General features: G+C 51.7%; 1 protein-coding gene across 3 annotated transcripts; it reads right to left on the bottom strand.

The window, feature by feature from the left end:
* Positions 1-274: 274 nt before the first annotated feature.
* On the bottom strand, positions 275-17,877 carry Mtch2 (mitochondrial carrier 2). 3 transcript variants are annotated; one of them, XM_019205794.1, is made up of 14 exons: positions 17,493-17,877; positions 15,706-15,790; positions 15,461-15,567; positions 12,643-12,669; positions 10,924-10,959; positions 9,741-9,803; positions 8,260-8,317; positions 7,864-7,915; positions 7,536-7,595; positions 5,762-5,855; positions 3,978-4,025; positions 3,127-3,194; positions 2,271-2,346; positions 275-482 (listed from the first exon to the last, which is right to left on the bottom strand). In XM_019205794.1, exons 1-14 carry the CDS (start codon positions 17,598-17,600, stop codon positions 396-398), a joined length of 969 nt encoding a protein of 322 aa, XP_019061339.1. In that variant the 5' UTR covers positions 17,601-17,877; the 3' UTR covers positions 275-395. The 3 variants fall into 3 exon arrangements, with proteins under 3 accessions (XP_019061339.1, XP_033612354.1, XP_019061340.1); XM_033756463.1 differs by lacking the exon at positions 17,493-17,877 and adding an exon at positions 16,971-16,997; XM_019205795.1 differs by lacking the exon at positions 10,924-10,959.
* Between the last annotated feature and the right edge of the window lie 6 nt (positions 17,878-17,883).

Genomic DNA, 17,883 nt, shown 5'->3' with positions numbered 1-17,883 from the left:
AAAGCCCTCGCCTCCCTCAGTAACCGCACAAAGGGGACAGAGGCAGCGCGAGCTTCGGGACAGAAGGCAGCTGCGCTCCTGGGTTTGCACCGAGCCCAGGGGCCGAGGGCGCCCCTGGGCAGCTCCCCACTTCCACCCCTCACGGCCGACCTCAGGAAACGTCACTTCTCCCTGCTTACAGGAAATGACAAAGGGGCACAGTGGTCCCCGCGCAGTGCCACTGCGGGGACCGGGGTCGGTGCCGTGCTAGGAAGAACAGGCAGACACCATCACCTCCGTTTCCCAAGATCAAGTGATTATTAAAAAACGCGCCACACCGTATAGAAATCAACATTCTCGCCCATCATTCTGTGCGTCTGGGACTACAGAAATGTCACTGTCCCTGCCTCGCACCCTCAGATCAGCATCCTCAGGTCGCAGCAGTACGTCTTCCCAAAGGGGACCTTCCGGAAAAACAAGCTGTTCCCTCGGCTCATGTTTCCCTGTAAGAGGGCAGAGCAGCGAGTGAGGCTGGGGGAAGGGACAGGGTTAGGGGCAGCCCTGGGACTGAGGACAACCCGTTCTCAGTAAGGCAAGGGGTTCTTTGTCGGGGGCTGGGGACTGACCCTGGGGCCTCTGCACCCAGTTACACCCACAGTTCTTTTTAACCCTTTTATTTTTGAGACAGAGTCCTGCTAAGTGGCTACACTGCCCACGCTGGGCTGGAACTTGCGATCCTCCTGCCTCAGCCTCCCGAGTGCTGGGATTACAGGCGTGTGCCACCACGCCTGGCTTCTACCGACTTTCTTCCAAAAGTAGGGAGCTATTGTGAATGGCGAAGAGGCCATGTTCCTTTAAAACGAGGATCCTACTGGGAGTCTGTTCATAACAGTATAAAGCTGGGAAGAAAACCAGACAGGCGGGTGTGAAGGTACATGCCTGTGAGGCTGAGGCAGGAGGATCACAGGAGTTCAAGACCAGCCTGAGCTACACAGAGACCCTACCTCAAAAAGTAAAAACAGGCCGGGCGCAGTGGCACACACCTGTAATCCCAGCACTTGGGAGGCTAAGGCAGGAGGATCGCCGTGAGTTCGAGACCAGCCTGGGCTACATAGTGAGTTCCAGGTCAGTCTCAACTACCTTAGTGAGACCCTGTCTCTGAAAAAAAAAAAAAACAAAAACTAAAAACAACAGGGGCCAGGGATTTAACTCAGTGGCACCATGTCTGCCTTGCAAGTGCAAGGTCCTGAGTTCAATTCCTGGTACCAAAACAAAAAAAAAATAGTAAAAACAACAACGATGGGAAACCCAGATGGCTACAGGGAGCACAGGGAAGTCCTCAGGGGCCCAGCGTGGACCTGCAGAGCCACGGCGCAGCACTAGAGCCCCGTCCACTCTGACGCTGGCCTGGCCGCCCTGGCTTTGTGCACAAAGGCCTCTGACACTGGGCGCCACGGGAAGAGACTCCAGCGCTCCTTCTGGGCTCCCCCTGCAGGGCTTCAGGCTGTGCTTCCTGTCCGCGCAGCCGCTCCGGAAGCGCTGCCCGGGCCCAGCGAGGCTTCCGCGGTGAGGTGTGGAGGCAGAGCCGTGCAGACACCAGCATCTCCTCCAGGCCGCAGGAAAGACATCGCCCGCGGGCCGGGCATGGGGGCCCAAGCCTGATCCCAGCTTGGGAGGCCGAGAGGGTTCCCAGAATTCAGGCCAGGCTGGGCTGCACAGCGAGAACGCGCCTCACCAAACACAATGTGAAAACAGTCGGAAATCAAGGCTGTTCTTCAGACAATGAGGATAAACCCCTTCCTGGGTCCTAGCTGCTCATTTTTGGGGGGTGTGCATGTTTTTGTTTATTTACTGGGGATTGAAAACTCAGGACCTTGCACTTATGAGGCAGGCAGGCGGTGGCACCACTGAGCTAAATCCCTGGGCTGTGCATGTTTTCTTTACGACAGGGTCTCTCTACGTCGCTCAGGGTGGCCTCAAACTTGTGGCAATCCTCCCGCCTCAGCCTCCGCCTCCCAGTGCCGGGATGGCAGGCCCAGGCTGGACCCTATTCACGGCTGGAGCCGCAGGACTCTTCGGTGGCGCTCCCTTCCGGGCTCCTGCTGCTGATGGCCGAGAAGGGTGCAGCGCCTGTGAAGGGCGACTGCAGAGCTAAGCTGGGGTTCACAGGCGCCTAGGGGAACAGAGAGACGAGCCGGGCCGGCGCGCGGGCCTGTACCCTCTGTCTCATCCGGACGTGAGCCTGCTCGGGCGGGGGTGCGGCCACAGTGAACCCAGGGGACGAGCAGTACCTCCTTCTGCAGCGTGCACCAGCAGTCTATCCAGGACGAGTAGAGCGGGGAGTAGGGAGGGGACCCCCCGGCCAGCCTGAAAAGAGAGAAGACGCTGTCCACGTCCACGTCCAGCCCACAAGGGCCCGGCGGGCCAGTTTTAGCTCTACTTTCTTAGTCACGGCGTGGTGGGTTTGTTCTGATGAGAGTAATTACACAGGAGGGCACCAGACAGCTCCAAGCGATCCCTGCATGTTTCATGTCACATCGCCAATAAGACTCATTCTTTCCTGTATTTATGATTTTTTTGGGGTACCGGAGATCGAACTCGGGTCCTTGTGCTTGTGAGGCAGGCGCTGGAACCACTGAGCTACATCCCCGGCCCAATTTTTGTTAACAGACAAATGAAACTCTTGCGCACGGCAATCAGAGAAGACGCAACTTAAAAACTGACTGCTGTTCCCACACCGCGCACTGCCGACCTCCGTTCCTGCCCGGTGTCCCTGCTGTCACCACACGACAGGAGCCGCGGGGAACAAACCAGGGGATCGAGGGCCCTTCTTCTGAAGCAGACTGAGAACGGAGAGGCCGGCTTTGCTTGGGAACTCGCTTTCCCCGCAGGGAACGCGGACCGGCTGTCACTCATGCCTGACGCCTTCTGACACACTCACAGGACACAGAGGTCCAGACGCAGGAGGACCCCGGCCCCCCACAGTCCAGGACCTACGACGCCCCGGCAGCTTGGATCGACCCCACAGGGCACACAGCCCTGGAGCCGTTCCCGGTGCCTCTCCAGTGCCAAGAGGTGAGGAGGCAGAGGAGAGAGCCGCCGCCACACGGGGTCCGCCCAGGGCCCGGCGAGGAGCGGGGGACTCACCCGCAGTTGTTGACGGCCATGAGGTTGGACACGAGCACGAAGGGGTAGGTGAGCATGCTGGCGAAGAACTGCGACGGAACAGCTGCGTTAGGCCTGACGGTGGTGTCAGACCGGGGCTGGACGCGCGGCCTGGGCACCGGGCCGCACCCCAGCTCTCTGCCTTTCTCCAGCTTTTCACGTTTTCTCTTCACAGAGGCCCTGCCAAGTGGCCCAGGCCGGCCTCCCATTCACAACCACGCTGAGGCCCCCGAGCAGCCGGTGCTGAAGGCTGCCCCGGCCTCCAGCCAGCGTGTGAAGAGGAGGGCAGGAGGCTGCTCCTATCTGGGACCCAGTGCTCGTGCAAATGAAACTGAACTGCACACGCAGGAGAAAAGTGTGTACAACCCACACAGAGAGAGCATTTCAAAATTCCCTTTAGGGAGACGGCAGGGCTGGGGATGGAGCTCAGTGGCGCCACGCCTTACCGCCAGGTGCAAGGTCCTGAATTTGATCCCCACACCAAAAAGAAAACACCAGAAAACAAACTCGGAGGATCCTTCCAAAGACAACAGGAACTACTATGAAAGTCAAAGATGGGGGCCGGGGATGTAGCTCAGTGGCACCCCATCTACCTGGCAAGTGCAAGGTCCTGAGTTCAATCCCTGCTACCGCAAAAAAAAAAAAAAAAAAAAAAAAAAAAAGTCAATGATGAGCTGGGTCTGGTGGTCTGTGCCTGTCTTCCCAGGGTCTCAAACCCGCCACCTTCCTGCCTTAGCCTCCCTAAATACAGGCATGCACCATACCTGGCTACAGGCCACACTTAAAGAAAACACAACCATCCCTAGAAGGTTAAGAGAAGTATAAAAACTCACTCCTGTGACAGCTTGGGAATAACTCTTCATTTCATTCATGGTGGAAACCTGAAACAAGAAAAGAGCCTCTATCAGAATGAATAAAAAAATTAAGCCAACATTAACCCCCAAAGGCATAGCAATATATTTTACTTCTTTCTTTGACAGCTTGAAATTTTTTATTTTTTGAGGCAGTGTCTCACTGTGTAGCTCAGGTGGGCCTTGAGCTGTGTTATCTAGGCTGGCCTCAAACTTGTGGTGATTCTCCTGCCTCAGCCTCCTGAGTGCTGGGATTACACATATGTGCTACCATACCCAGTGCTTGAAAATTAATTTTTTTTTTTTTTTTTTGGTACCGGGGATCAAACTTGGGATCTTATGCTTGCGAGACAGGCGGTGGCACCGCTGAGCTAAATCCCCAGCCCCCACTTGAAAATTAATTTGAGGATAAACATAAAATACTGGTTATGAGCATAAAAGCCAGCAATCAGAATGATCCAACTTATTTCACAACTACCACAGAAATATGAATTGCCCTAGAAGGGTTTAATATAATAACCTCAATATTATAAGAAATATAAAAAAAAAAATAAAAGTAAAAATATAAATAAATAAAAAATATTAAAAAAAAAAGAAATATAAGAATAAGCCGGGTGTGGTGGCGCACACCTGTAATCCCAGCACTCAGGAGGCTGAGGCAGGAGGACCACTGTGAATTCGAGACCAGCTGAGGCTACATAGTGAGTTCCAGGTCAGTCTCAACTACATAGTGAGACCCTGCCTCAAAAAAAACAAAACAAAACAAAAAATGAGATGGGTAAAAAAAGTTTCCAGGGCCAGAGATTTAGTTCAGTCGTGCCATAGCTGCCTTGCAAGCATAAGGTCCTGAGTTCGATCCCTGGTACCACAACTGTTTAAAAGAAAAAAAAAAAAGTTTTCTGATTTTAGAAGTACATCCCCTGCAAAACTCTGCTTACAGCGTACCCAAGACAACTCCCTAGCTCTGTACGAAGCCAGCTCTGGGGGCCCACTGAGGCAGGGAGGAGGGAGCCGTCTCCATGTGAAGCCGGTGCAGTGCACAGGAGAAACAGCCTTCAGCAAAGGGCGGCCTGCAAAACTTCTCAGTCTTTCTAGAAAGCCCTGGCATCCCCTAAACATCCTAATTCACGGATTTTAGGGTTTAGACCTAACATCTCCCCAAAGTCTCCTGTATTCAAAGGTTTGGTGTTAAGGGCTGGGGATTTAGCTCAGTGGTGCCACTGCCTGCCTCACAAGGGCAAGGTCCTGAGTTGGATCCCAGAACCCAAAAGAAAACCAAACAAAGGTGGGGCGCTGTACTGGCAGCGCATCCGTCCAGAGCGGTGGTGCCACAGGAGGCTGAGGACCGCAAGGGGCGGTCGCTGAGGCCTGGCCTCCCCCGCCCCGCCACCCGCTGGGCTCATAGTGGAGCTGCTTTTCCTTCCTTCGCCAGGCCCCTCTGCATCCTGCCTGCCTTGGAACCAGCGGAACGTTGACCGGAACCGTGGGCCCCAGTAACCCTCCTCCTTAACATTATGGGTGTCAGGTATTTTGCCCCAGCATCGGAAGGCACCGACCACACAGAACCCGACGCGCAGGCTGAAGCCGCCCTCTGCTTCACTCTGCTCCAACCTGGCCCTGCAAGGCCCTGAACGCGGAGGGGCTGCTCGCCCACGGTCGGGGTCACAGCTCCGCAGCCAGCAGCGCAGATCATCTCTGCGCCTCATGGGCCCCACCTCCATCACACTCCGCCTGGCCAGGCCCCTCAGCCTTACGGCCACACCTACCCCGCTGTCCAGTGCGTAGGTGTTGACGAGGTAGGCCAGCGAGTTGCACAGCCACAGAGAAATGATGTCCCCCAGCAGGCGAGGAATCAGACCCCTGGTGAGGAGACGCGGAGATGAGAGCCAGGGACCCACTCAACACAAACCCGCGACAGGACACATCCAGCCCGAGTCCGGCCCATCCCCGCCCACGAGCGCCCCCCTGACCCCTGTGGCCCACTCTGAAGACACAGGGTTCGCTCTATCTACTACTGAGACCTGCGAGGAGCGAGGCCCATGGTGTGGGAGGTGCTCTGGGGAAGACTTAAATATGGCTTTACGGAACTATCCCATATTCCACTTTGACAGGGCAAAAGATAAGAAGGGTCCAAACAGATGAGGGACATCAGAAACATGTAATCGCTGCACTACAGGAGGCTGAAGCAGGAGGATGGCAAATTTCAATCATACCTGAACAACTTAGACTGTTTCAAAATGAAAAAAATTACCAAGGGTCAGGGATGAAGCTCAGTGGTAAAGCACCCCTGGGTTTGAGCCACAGTAGTGAAAAACAAACATATTTCTGGAGACAGGGAACTACGTAGAGGAACAGTGGGAGACCGAAGGGAAGGTGCAAGCCCAGCCCTCCAGTCGTCACGTGAGAGGCAGCGCATGCACAGCAAGAGCCCCACCGTTCGGACTGGAGACCAAACCCAGGCCTTCACACTGAGCCACATCTCCAGCCCTTTTTAACTGAGACAGTTGTTAAATTGCCCAGGCCGGGCTTGAACTCACAGCGATCTCCTGCCTCAGTCTCCTAGAGTGCTGGGATTACAGGCAGGTGCCACCACGCCTGGTAACGCCGCTACAAAGGGCACTGATGCTAGTGGTCCTGCCCAATGCCCAGAGTATTTATGATACTTAGTAAAGGCAGGCAGCATGTGTTTAGTGTGTGCGTGGCTGAGGGTTCAGTTCGCAGCATTGTGAGAAAACATTCAAGCCGGGTGGAGTGGCGCACGCCTGTGATCCCCACACTCAGGAGCCTGAGGCAGGAGGCTAACAGCACATTCAAGGCCAGCCTGGGCTACACAGCAAGACTCTGTCTCAAGAAAGAGTAGGAAAACACTTTCAAGTATGTGGAGGCAGTCTGAATTAAAAGCAGACCATTGAGTTCATAACACCAGGTTTTTGTGTTTGCAGGTCTAGGGACTGAACCTGCAGCTTTACCTGTGCTAGGTGAGCACCCTACCATTAAGCCGCACCCCAACCCTGTGTTTCTCTTTGTGAAACATGATCTCAAACTAGCCACCTCCTGCCTCAGCCTCCTGCACCGCCACACGCAGCTTCCAGGTTTCTGTTAGTAGAATGAGTGCAGTAGACTAAGTTCTTCCAGAGTACGAAACTTTATTCTCTCGGGATAAGGAAAATAAATGTGAAGATGATTTTCCTATTTTTCAAAAGTTAATTTCCCTAATTTTATTGACTGAAAATGCCTCAGCCCTTTTCGCTTTTTAAATTTTTGGACAGAGTCTCTGTTACCTAGACTTGCCTTGAATTAGCAACCTCCTGCCTCAGCCTCCCAAGTAATTAGGAAAACAGGCATGGACCACTGAGCCTGGGTAGAGGTCTGGGATTGTTTACAACAAGAAAGGCCAGAAGGGGCCTAAAAGGAGCCTAAGGTAAAATAAACCCAGGGAACACATTCTCTCTGGGGATTAAATGAAGATTCCCTGCCCTCATTTTCAGGAAAGCTTTTCTACTCACAAGAACCGCCGAGGACAGAGAAGCTTGTACTCACGCGAAGAATCCCAGGAGGCCCTCTTCTCGGTAGATGGTCACTATGGAGTCACAGAGCCCGCTGCGCACACAGAAAGGGACGGCGCTGAGGCGCAGCACAGGACACCCTCCTCATGCCTGCTCCTCCCCTGCCCCACTGAGGCCCAGCTTGGAGCCAGGGCTCAGTGGCCCCACTCCGCCTGCCTGCCCGCCCTCCCGGCTTCCTCCTGTCCTGCCTTCCAGGCAGAGCAGAGCTGAGCCCTGCAGACCTGTGTGGTGAGGGGGAATCGTGCAGATGGCTCCCCTACCCCACATCAGGAGCTCCCTGGAGCGACGCTGAGATCACTCACCAGTACTTGGATTCTCTTCCTATGAACTGTACCATCGATCTCAGAGTGATGACTGTAGGACACACAGAAAGGACTCGTCAAACTACGATGGCAGAGACAGCCTCAAAAGTAAAAGGGCATTTCCACCTAAGGACGCTCTACCATCTGCGAAACCTGGAGAAAGGCTGCCGGGGTGGCACATGCCTGTCAGGCCGGCACTCAGGAGGCTGAGGCAGGAGGGCCTGGAGTTTGAGCCTAACATGGCGACTTACTGAGACTCCATCTCAAAATTTCGAAAAGGGCTGGGGATGTAGCTCAGTGCAAAGGCCCTGGGTTCCATCCCCAATGACACCAAAAGAATAGCAGGTGTAGCGCACTCGTCTACCTAAGTGGCCAGGAGGGCGCTACAGGACGTACCGTGGAAAGGGTGCGTGATGAGGGTAGCAGCGGAGCGAGCGATCATCTCTCGGGTTGTCTAGAAGCAATGAACAGACGACACTTAGGCTCCCATGATGGCACCGCAGTGCCCTCCACCCAGAGCCGAGATGGCTGGATGGATCGGAGTGGCACTGCCCGGTGGCTCTCACAGATCCTGATGGCCAGGACACGAAGTGGCCCGGCTGGGGAAAACCGCAGGCTGCACAGATACCAGGGAGGCGCCCCACAGCCCCAAAGCACAGCAGACGTGCATGCCGCAGGCCACCCACCCTGCCGGGATCGTCCTCCTCCCCAGAGCTGCGAGCTGCGTAAAAGAGGCTCCTGCCGCAGGGCTGTCCCCACCGCGGGGCCGCATTTCAGTTCTCTGTGGCAGGGCTGGGCTGCAGACTGCAGGCGAGGGAAGCCAGTGCCTACTGCTGAAAGCCTCTCCCTTTCACTACTAAGGGTGAGTTCAGGGCCCTGCCAAGGCCTGTCTTATCTAACTAATTTACTTATTTACTTTCAGGTACAAGGACCGCACCCAGAGCCTGTCCACTAAGCTACATCCCCTCCCAGCTTTATTTTTATTTTCTCACTAAATCACCCAGGCTGGGCTCCAACTTCTAATGTCCTGCCTCAGCCTCCTTAATGCTGGGACAACGGGCCTATTAATTCCCCAGGCCTGGCTCCAAAACCCCTTCAGTTTTAAAGATAGGAAGGAGGGAGAGAGGTACTGGGTGGAGAAAAGATCAAAGAATGTTAAATGTATGCACAAACATGGTGAAATGAAGTCTCTAAGTACACACTAAAAACAGTTGATAAACAGAGACTGCCCGACTCTCCCCACCCCCAGAGAGGGCAAAATGAGTCTCTGAATTCAACCTATTCCACAGCAAGTGCTGCTCCTATCTTCTAAGATACACAAGGAGGAGAACTCAATTTGTTAAGATTTTAAAATGTTTTCTTGCTGGGTGTGGTGGCACACACCTGTGTTTCAGAGCTGGGAGGCTGAGGCAGGGAGGCCAGCCTGGGCTACACAGTGCGTTCAAAGCCAGTCGGAACTACATACTGAAACCCGGTCTCCGCAACCAAAGACACAACCGCTTCTCACAGTGCACGCGTAGGAAACGGTGCCTGCCTTTGCCAGGCCACTTCCGGTCCCCACAGGTGCAGCCCTTTAAAGACAACAGAGCAAGGCTTGCAGCACAGCTTGTGACAATGTGAACGTGCCACACGCCAACATGATCAGACGTCGGCTGGGGACAGGGCAGAGGGGATGCCCGCCATGCCATCCTGAGCCTGGGCGGTCAGCAGTCTGTCGCTGCAGCTGTTTTGTACATTCACTGTGGGGCGCGGCGTCCTCACCCCATTTGCTGCCCTTTCCCTCGGGACACAGAGAAGCAAGCTGCGGCCTCAGCCTTGCTCTACAGGGCCGCGTGAGCTCAGTACCAGGGAAAGAGCAGGGAGCGACCTCCTCTCACCTCTTTGATAACTTGGTCAAAGGAGGGCGAGCCTTCTTTCTGTGCACTTCCAGGCCCTGATTCCTGGAAATCAAAACCAGAGAAGAAACAAAAAAATTAGATGGCCCCCCATAAAAGAGCCCATCAAAAAAATGGGCAACCAAATGAACAGACAATTCTGAGACGTACAGATGGTCAACAAATACATGAAAAAAATGTTCAAGCATTGCTGGCCACCAGAGAAATGCAAATTAAAATAGCACCCAGGGGCCCGGAGATTTAACTCAGTGGTTCCACCTCCTGCCTTGAAAGCGCAAGGTCCCGAGTTTGATCCCTGGGGGTGCCGCACACCAAATGATAACAAATGCGGGCAGGGTTGTGGGTAAAAAGGAACCTTTCCACTGCCAGTGGGAGCGTAAACTAGCACAACCACTATGGAAATCAGCAGGGAGGTTCCTAAAATATCTAAAACTAGCCAGACATGGTACACAGCTGTCATCCCAGCATTTGGGAGGCTGAGAGGCAGGAGGATCACTCCTGAGTTCAAGGCCAGCCTGAACTATAGTGAGACTGTCTCAAAAAAGCAGAACAAGGGCTGGGGATTTAGCTCAGTAGCACCACACCTGCCTGGCAAACTCAAGGTATTGAGTTCAATTCCTGGTGCCTTAAAATCAACCAATCAATCAATCCTAAAAATCAAAAACTAGAAATTCCATTTGACCCAGCTTTCCCCTACTAGGACCTCCCCAAAAGAATGAAAGACATCATATTACTGTCCATGTGTAAGCCAGCACAATTCCTAACACGGCTAAATCTTGGAAACAGCCTACACATCCATCAACAGATGAAAATGATAAAAGGTGGTGTTTATACATAACGGAGTACTACCCGCTCATGAAGAATAAACTTGAGTCACTGGTAGGAAAAGAGATGCACCTTGAGACCAAAAAGGTAAGTGAATTAAACACGTAAGCTTAAATATTGCTTTTTTCTTGTTTTGAGGCAAAGTTTCACTATGTAGCCCAGGCTGAATTCACTGGAATCCTTCTGCCTCAACCTCCTGAGTGCTGGGATTACTGGCGTGCACCACCACACCCTAGCTTGCATGATTTCTCTTACATGAGAAACCCAAAATATAGATAAAGAGCAAAATAAACACAAAGGAAAAGGACTGGGGATTTTTCTCAGTAGTTCCACCACCTGCCTTGAAAATGCAAGGGCCCAAGTTGGAGTTCGATTCCTGGTAGGAAAAAAAAAAAAAAGACATAAGGAAAGTAGAGATCATTTTCAAATGGGGAGGGGAACAAGAGATAGAATGGGCCAGGCATGGTGGCGCACGCCTATAATCCCAGCATGTGGGCGGCTGAGGCAGGAGGATCGCTGTGAATTTGAGATCAGCCTGGGCTACATAGTGAGTTCCAGGTCAGGTCAGTCTCAACTGCATAGTGAGACCCTGTCTCAAAAAACCAAAAACAAACAAACAAAAAAAGAAAATAAGAGAGAGAGAAGGGAGAAAATGGGAAGGGAAGAAAGGGAAAAGGCATTTTATTTATTTACTTTTTGGTTTTTTGAGACAGGGTCTCACTATGTGGTTGCGAATGCTCTGGAACTCACTGTATAGTCCAGACTGATCTGGAACTCACAGCGATCCTCTTGCCTCAGCCTCCCTCATGCTGGGATTACAGGCGTGCGCCACCACACCCGGCAAGGGAAAAGGCATTTTAAAAAAGAAACAAAAAAATGGAAATAGATTTTTTGTAGATGGGAAGGGGATCAAGAGTTGGAGGGAGAAAGGAGGGCAGTGAGAGGGAATGAAGGAGAATTAAGATGCGTTGTGCACACAGACCAACTCCGCAGACAGACGCGATCACACACTGCAAACATGTACTGTGGCGCACTGACTGATGGCCCACTTGTCACTGAGCTGAACTGAGTCAGAGAGGTCTGGGTGCGGAGGATCCACCTGAGGACGGTTACCAAGAGCCATGAAAAGAGAACTGGAGGGAAGATGTTGGCCTACTGATTTTCTAGGAGAAGCTTGCTGAGGATGGTTTTCCTGATGCAAACTAGGCTGTTTCTGTTGGAGGAGCTCCCGGCCTCGCTGTCGCTGGGAACGGCTGCTGTTCTCATCAGGGGAGCTCTGTCACCTCCTGGCTCCAGTGTGGACCCTCAGCTTCGTGGCACAAATCCCTCATCTCACTGGTGCAGGCTTTCTGGCTTCCACCACTGGCCTTTGCGCCTTGCAGGTGCACATCCTCGATACGGACAAACGTGGGACGCTGCCATGGGCTCCAGGCCGCTGGCTGGACTCAAGGAGGGCACTGCCTGGGACTGCTGAGATCCAGGCCCTCTGCTGGATCCCCTGGGCTTCTAGTGTGCAGTTAATGTCCTGCACTCCTTTGCATTTGACTTTTTGGGCAATTATCATAAAATGATCTTAGAAATTATGTATTCTGTATTTAATGTATTCCTTTGCCGAATCCTGCGACTATAACATGTACAGATAAAAAAAATTAATGGGCCAGGGATGTACCTCAGCAGCACTGGCAGGTGTGAGGCCAAGTTCAGTTCCCAGCACCAAAAATAAATTAAAAAAGAAAAAAACAAAACAGACTCAAGTTAAAGAGAAAAATCAGAAAAGTCAGAAATCTTGACAGATTGTTTTTGAGACACCATCTGCTATGTAGCCCAGGCTGGCATTGAATTTGCGGTCATCCTCCTGCCTCAGCCTCCTGAGTGCTGGGGTCACAAGCACTCGCCAGCATGCCCAGCTGTCAGTCTGAAAGGGAATGGCTCCCGCTAGCAGCCTTGCCCCTGCCAGCACTGGGCTGAGATGGAACAGGAGGGCTGCAGGTCTCTCCTAGAGGCCCAGTGCCCTAACTGCAAGGGACTTGGGTCCGCACAGCAGTCAGCCACAACATACCTCAGGCTTCTCCCCATCCTGGTAATGCTGCGGAAGAAACAGAGAGAGTGGGGATTAGGGCCACTCATGTCCCATGAGGGGAAACAAGATGAAAACTCTACTTTGTTTTTCTGCAAATCTTCAATTAACTTCTACTGTTAATTAATCAACCAGCAATAAATGTCTCCAAGATGATCTTGCTGCAGAGCTTAACATACTGGTGGTTGAGCCAGGCATGGTGGTGCACACCTGTAATCCCAGCACTTGGGAGGCTGAGGCAGGAGGATCACTGTGAGTTTGAGACCAGCCTGGGCTACATAGTGAGTTCCTGGTCAGTCTCAACTACATAGTGAGACCCTTTCAAAAAAACAAAACAAAACAAAACAAAAAAACATAGTCAAGAGCTAGGGAGATAGCTCAGTACAGCACCTGGGTAGCATGCAAGAGGCCCAGCCCAAGGTTCTAAACCCAGTAACTAACACACACACACACCCCACCCACAGGCAAGAGAAATGTTGAGATTAAGCAAAGTCCTATCTTTTGGCTATATTCCAGGTATATGGCTACAATTCTAATGGTTTCAGGCCTTTTTGAAAATTTTCATTCACTTCTAGATATTTATTTAGTTTTACAGTACCAGGGATTGAACTCAGGATCTTGAGCTTTCAAGGCGCGCACAGCGCCACTGAGCTACATCCCTAGCTTTTTTTTTTTTTCTTTTTTTTTTTAAACAGGGTCTCACTATGCAGTTCAGGCTGGCCTTGAACTCACAGTGACCCTTCTGTCTCAGCCTTCGGGTGCCGGGATCACACTGGCTACATACCACCTTTATAATATAGCAGAGGGCAGTTCTGTGTGCAGATGCACTTCCTAAACACTACATGTAAAGTTAATTCGTCCTGACCTACACCGTGATAAGTGTAATTGATAAACTGGAACAATCAAAGTACCACCAGCTTTACTATCAGAAGTAAGAAGCAGCTAGCAACACCAAAGGAACACTAAGAAAGAAGTAACTGTGTCTGTGATGCTTGTCACGTGTACTGTCTCCACCTGCCTTGCCACACCCAGACTCCCAGCCAGAAGTCCACAGCCTCCTGCAGGGACCTGCGCTCTTCCAGGTCCTCTGTGCCCTGCTCCGACCTCCCCCATCCCCCACAGCCCTCACGACCCCTCCCAGGCCCTGCCATGTCACTGGGGACATTGGAGGACGCCAGCACCCAGGTCCTCCCACGGGCTTTGTCCGTGGCAGGAAGTAGGGCAGCGAGGACGAGGAGCAGCATCCAGCTGCCTCTTCTCCAGCCTCCCTGTGGAGGCTGACTGGGCCAGCCACCCCCAGCCGCTTGGGGGACCCGGGTCAGCCCAGCTCCGCACATGAGGCTCCTGTGTCCAGGACCTCTCGGGCAGCCCGTGCAGGGGCTCAGACAGCACACAGCTGGGAGACCTTGGAGGCCTAGGGCATGGCAGGGGGCCTGGAGCAAGGCCACTGCCCTGGTGCAGCCTCAGGGGCATGTGCGTGCACGCGTGTGCACACACACACACACACACACACACACACACACGCACGCAGCACAGGCTGGCCTGCTGGTGCTAGGACCTGAGACCTAAGGCTGGGCAGAGACAGAGATAGGAGGAGCTTTGGGGTGTGGCAGAGGCAGGGCCAGCAGGGCCAGGACTGGAAGCTAAGCTGAGGTCTCACCCCACACTGATGGTTAAAAAACGACTGTGGGCTGGGGCTGCCACTCAGGGGGTAAAGCACATGCTCAGCACACAGGACCCACGTTCCACGCCTGGCACCTAAAGAAAAACAGCGATGACCCCAACAGGAAAGCATCTCTCACACCTATCAAAACAAATTTAAAATTCACCTGCACACCCACCAGCAGGGCACATGCCCTCCAAGGGCTGCCACTGCTCCACGCCAGGAAGGCTGCCTGCGGCCCCGTGCCCTGCACACAAACAGGAGCAGATGGCCTGGCAGGCCCTCTGCCCGCCCCTGGGCTTCAGGTCTCTGCCTTCTCCACACACCAGAGCCGAGCCGCAGAGAGAGGGGAGCTCGAGACCTCCCTCTGTCCTTCCCTCCTCAAAGGAAACCAGCGCCCTGCACTGCTGTGTGATCTGAGCAGGCCCCACATGCAGTGCACAGCATCGTAAATACTTCATGGGTAACGATCCACACAGGCCAGGAAAAGCACCGCCACGCAGGGGCCCTGCTTCCTTTACCCATAAATAAGCACTCTCCTGACTTGGAGGCTTCTTTTCTTTTCTTTTTTGGTACTGGAGATGGAACCCACACTGAGATACAACCCAGCCCCTTTGAATTTTTTTAAAATTGTTTTTTAAATTTTTTTAATTGGTAACTTTAAGTAGATAATATGATGACATTCATCAGTGGGAATCTGTACCTTCACATGATACATCTTGATTAAAAATTTTTTTTGAGACAAGTCCTTGCTAAGGGGCTAGGTTGCCCAATCTGGGCTCCAACTTGCAATCCCCCTGCCTCAGCCTTCCAGAGTGCAGGGATTGCCGGCTCGCACCACTGCACCTGCTCACCTTAAATTGTTTTTCTTTTCAAAGTTTTTAATACACAACCTGTTATTAAGTTAGCACTAGATGCCAGGTGTGGTGGTGCACACCTTAGTCCCAGCACTCAGGAGGCTGATAACTCCAAGTTCGAGGCCAGCCTGGGCTACTCAGTGAGTTCAAGGCGAGCCTGAACGACACAGTGAGACCTTGTCTCAACAAAACAGAATGAAAAGTGCTCTAAATCAGTAGAATAAACTGATCATAAAAGGCTACTAAAATCGAGGGGAAAGTGAATTGCTTTTCCTCTTACCTGTAAAACTTTACCATGGACCACAGTTCCAAGGACTCCCGAACAGAGTCTTGGAGTTAAGCCAGTGAACAGCCCACGCCTCCCATCGATGCTTGCAATGTGCTGAGCTAGGAACACAAACAAGATTTCAGGTCAGTGCAGAGAAATGGTGACATGAAAATGTCGCAGAGGCCTTAGCTTCTCTAGTAGCTCCGGCCTGCTAAGCCTCAACATCATCTGCTCCCCAATAAATCCAAGACACTCACCGTAACTGAAGAGACCAGGAAGCTGACACACTTGCCGCCCAAAAATATTCCGTCCAATTGTTGGAGGAAGAGGCTCATATCCCACCTTTAAAAACAAGGGAAATCATTAACATTTAGCAGCATTCCCAGGAGTGGCAGGGCCTTAAATAAACAACACAACTAAAAAAGTAACTGGGGTCAGGGATTTAGCTCAGTGGTGCCACACCTACCTTGCAAGTGCAAGGTACTGAGTTCAATCCCTGGTACCAGAAGGAAAATAAAAGCAATTTATGTTTTCCATTTATTTACGAAGGGTAAAGTGCCATCCTGTTGAACTGATTAAGGCTAGGTTCAATAAACTCCGGTTCAAAGTCCATGAAGTAGGCTATTATTTTTTTATGACTGAAAATAGGATAATGGCCAGGTGTGGTGGGGCACACCTGTAATCCCAGTGCTTGGGAGGCTGAGGCAGGAGGATCGCTGTGAGTTGGAGACCAGCCTGGGCTACATAGTGAGTTCCAGGTCAGTCTCAACTATACAGTGAGACCCTGTCTCAAAAAAACCAAAAATATAAAACAAACAAACAAAAAAAAACAGGATAATGAAACTTTTGTTAGGAATATTTTACTGGGAATACTCAAAAAATGTTTTCAGAAGAAAATCTAGGGCATCTTTAATGTTTGAACAAGACGAGATGCCCACTATGCTGACCACTGTGTTTGACCACATCAGCTGGTCAAACAAAACCATTCAGGGATGTAGATGTAGCTGGGAAATTCACTCAGGAAATGATCGCAGGCTAGGTTTCTGTTCAATGAAGTGATTGTCATTAACATTTTAACAGGGCATTCTATAAAAGTAATGATTACCATCATATTTGTACAGTCTAGTCAGGATTTTTTATGCTATTGGGATATTTGAGGGACTCAATGCTATAAAAGTTTTGACTCTGTATTTCGGTGACCTTGGAATCTATTCTATCAAATAACTCCTGTCTGCTACCATGGAAGTTTTTTTTTTTGTACAGGGGGTGAACTCGGGCCCTTGCACTTGCAAGGCAGGCTCCGGAACCACTGAGCTAAATCCCCAGCCCCATAGAACTATTTTTAAAGCTGAGTATTTGACAATTTCACCAAAACCCACACATTGGATAGCACCCTGATGTTGTGAAATCAGAATGAAGGGAATTAAAGCTTTTGGGTTAAGAGCTGTGAAAGTCACTTAACACTGCCTCCTGGGAAACTATTGAGTAATGGGTTCATGCTGGATATTCTCAAAAATGTCACCTCAGATGCCATCGGGCCCAAATGTGCCAATCGTATTTATTTCTCTTTTTTTTTTTTTTGGCACCGGGAATAGAACTCAGGACCTTGAACTTGCAAGGCAGGTGGCGGAACCACTGAACTAAATCGCAGGCCCCAGTCCTGTTTTAAACATCACAGTACATCTCAGTCTCTGCTCTGGGTCCAAATAACCTGTGTCACAAGAGGCTTCACCCAGAATCTGAATGTACATGGGTCAACAGTGACAAGTAATTTCTGTCAGTCACTCTCAGGAAGAAGGTCCTCTCTAGCGTCTTCAGGTTTTTCACAGAAAGGCAGAGAAACCCTTCTTGCTTAGGTACAATGAATGAGGTAATTATGCCAACGCTTAACAAAGGTTAAAAGAACGGCCTCTCCTTCACAGGGAAGCTTAGAAAAGCAACTGAAAATGCGATCTAAGTGTATCATCAACTGAAAACTGGTCCGCCTGCCTGGGAAAACGCAATGCTATGTAAAACGTATTTCACAGTAGATTAGAAAGCAAACCCAGGGGAGGCGAGGTGAAACACGAGGGAGCTTAACGCTTATGTTTAAACTCCTGAAACTCTCCGCCGAGCTGATCTCCAGCTGGAAGAACGGGACTTTCGCTGTCATGAACCACGCGGACTCTCGCTGCTGGGAAGCGCTTCTGAAACCCGACTTCCCGACAGCTTCTGAATGGGTCCTTGTGTTTATCTGGGTAACTGGCGTTAGGATCTCTGAGCGGAACAGTAGTAGTGACGGTAGCAAGATAAATAAGCAGATGCGAAGAGACAAGGCGAGCAAAGCGGGAGAGGACAGCACGCCGCTGGCTCTCTCGGTGCGATCCGGCTCCTCCCGAGGGGTCGCGTCCCGCGCGGGCGGCCCGGGAGTGGCTGTGGACGCCGAGGGGCTCAGG

The sequence above is a fragment of the Fukomys damarensis genome, unplaced genomic scaffold (genome assembly GCF_012274545.1).
Source record: "Fukomys damarensis isolate Sample0158 unplaced genomic scaffold, DMR_v1.0_HiC HiC_scaffold_27, whole genome shotgun sequence".
NCBI classification, from domain to species: domain Eukaryota; kingdom Metazoa; phylum Chordata; class Mammalia; order Rodentia; family Bathyergidae; genus Fukomys; species Fukomys damarensis.
The sequence above is the reverse complement of the archived record's forward strand: the minus strand, read 5'-3'. Positions and strand labels throughout refer to the sequence as shown.

Bases quoted from the DNA above. Each gene is read 5' to 3' on its own strand.
- Mtch2 (XM_019205794.1), bottom strand. From the start codon at position 17,600: ATGACAGCGAAAGTCCCGTTCTTCCAGCTGGAGATCAGCTCGGCGGAG. The intron at 10,960-12,642 runs GTATGTTGTGGC...TTTTCCTACCAG, and splicing joins AGGATGGGGAGAAGCCTGAG to GAATCGAACTCCAACTTGGG. The intron at 9,804-10,923 runs GCAGGTGGTGGA...TTTGATTTCCAG, and splicing joins TGGGCCCTTGCATTTTCAAG to GAATCAGGGCCTGGAAGTGC.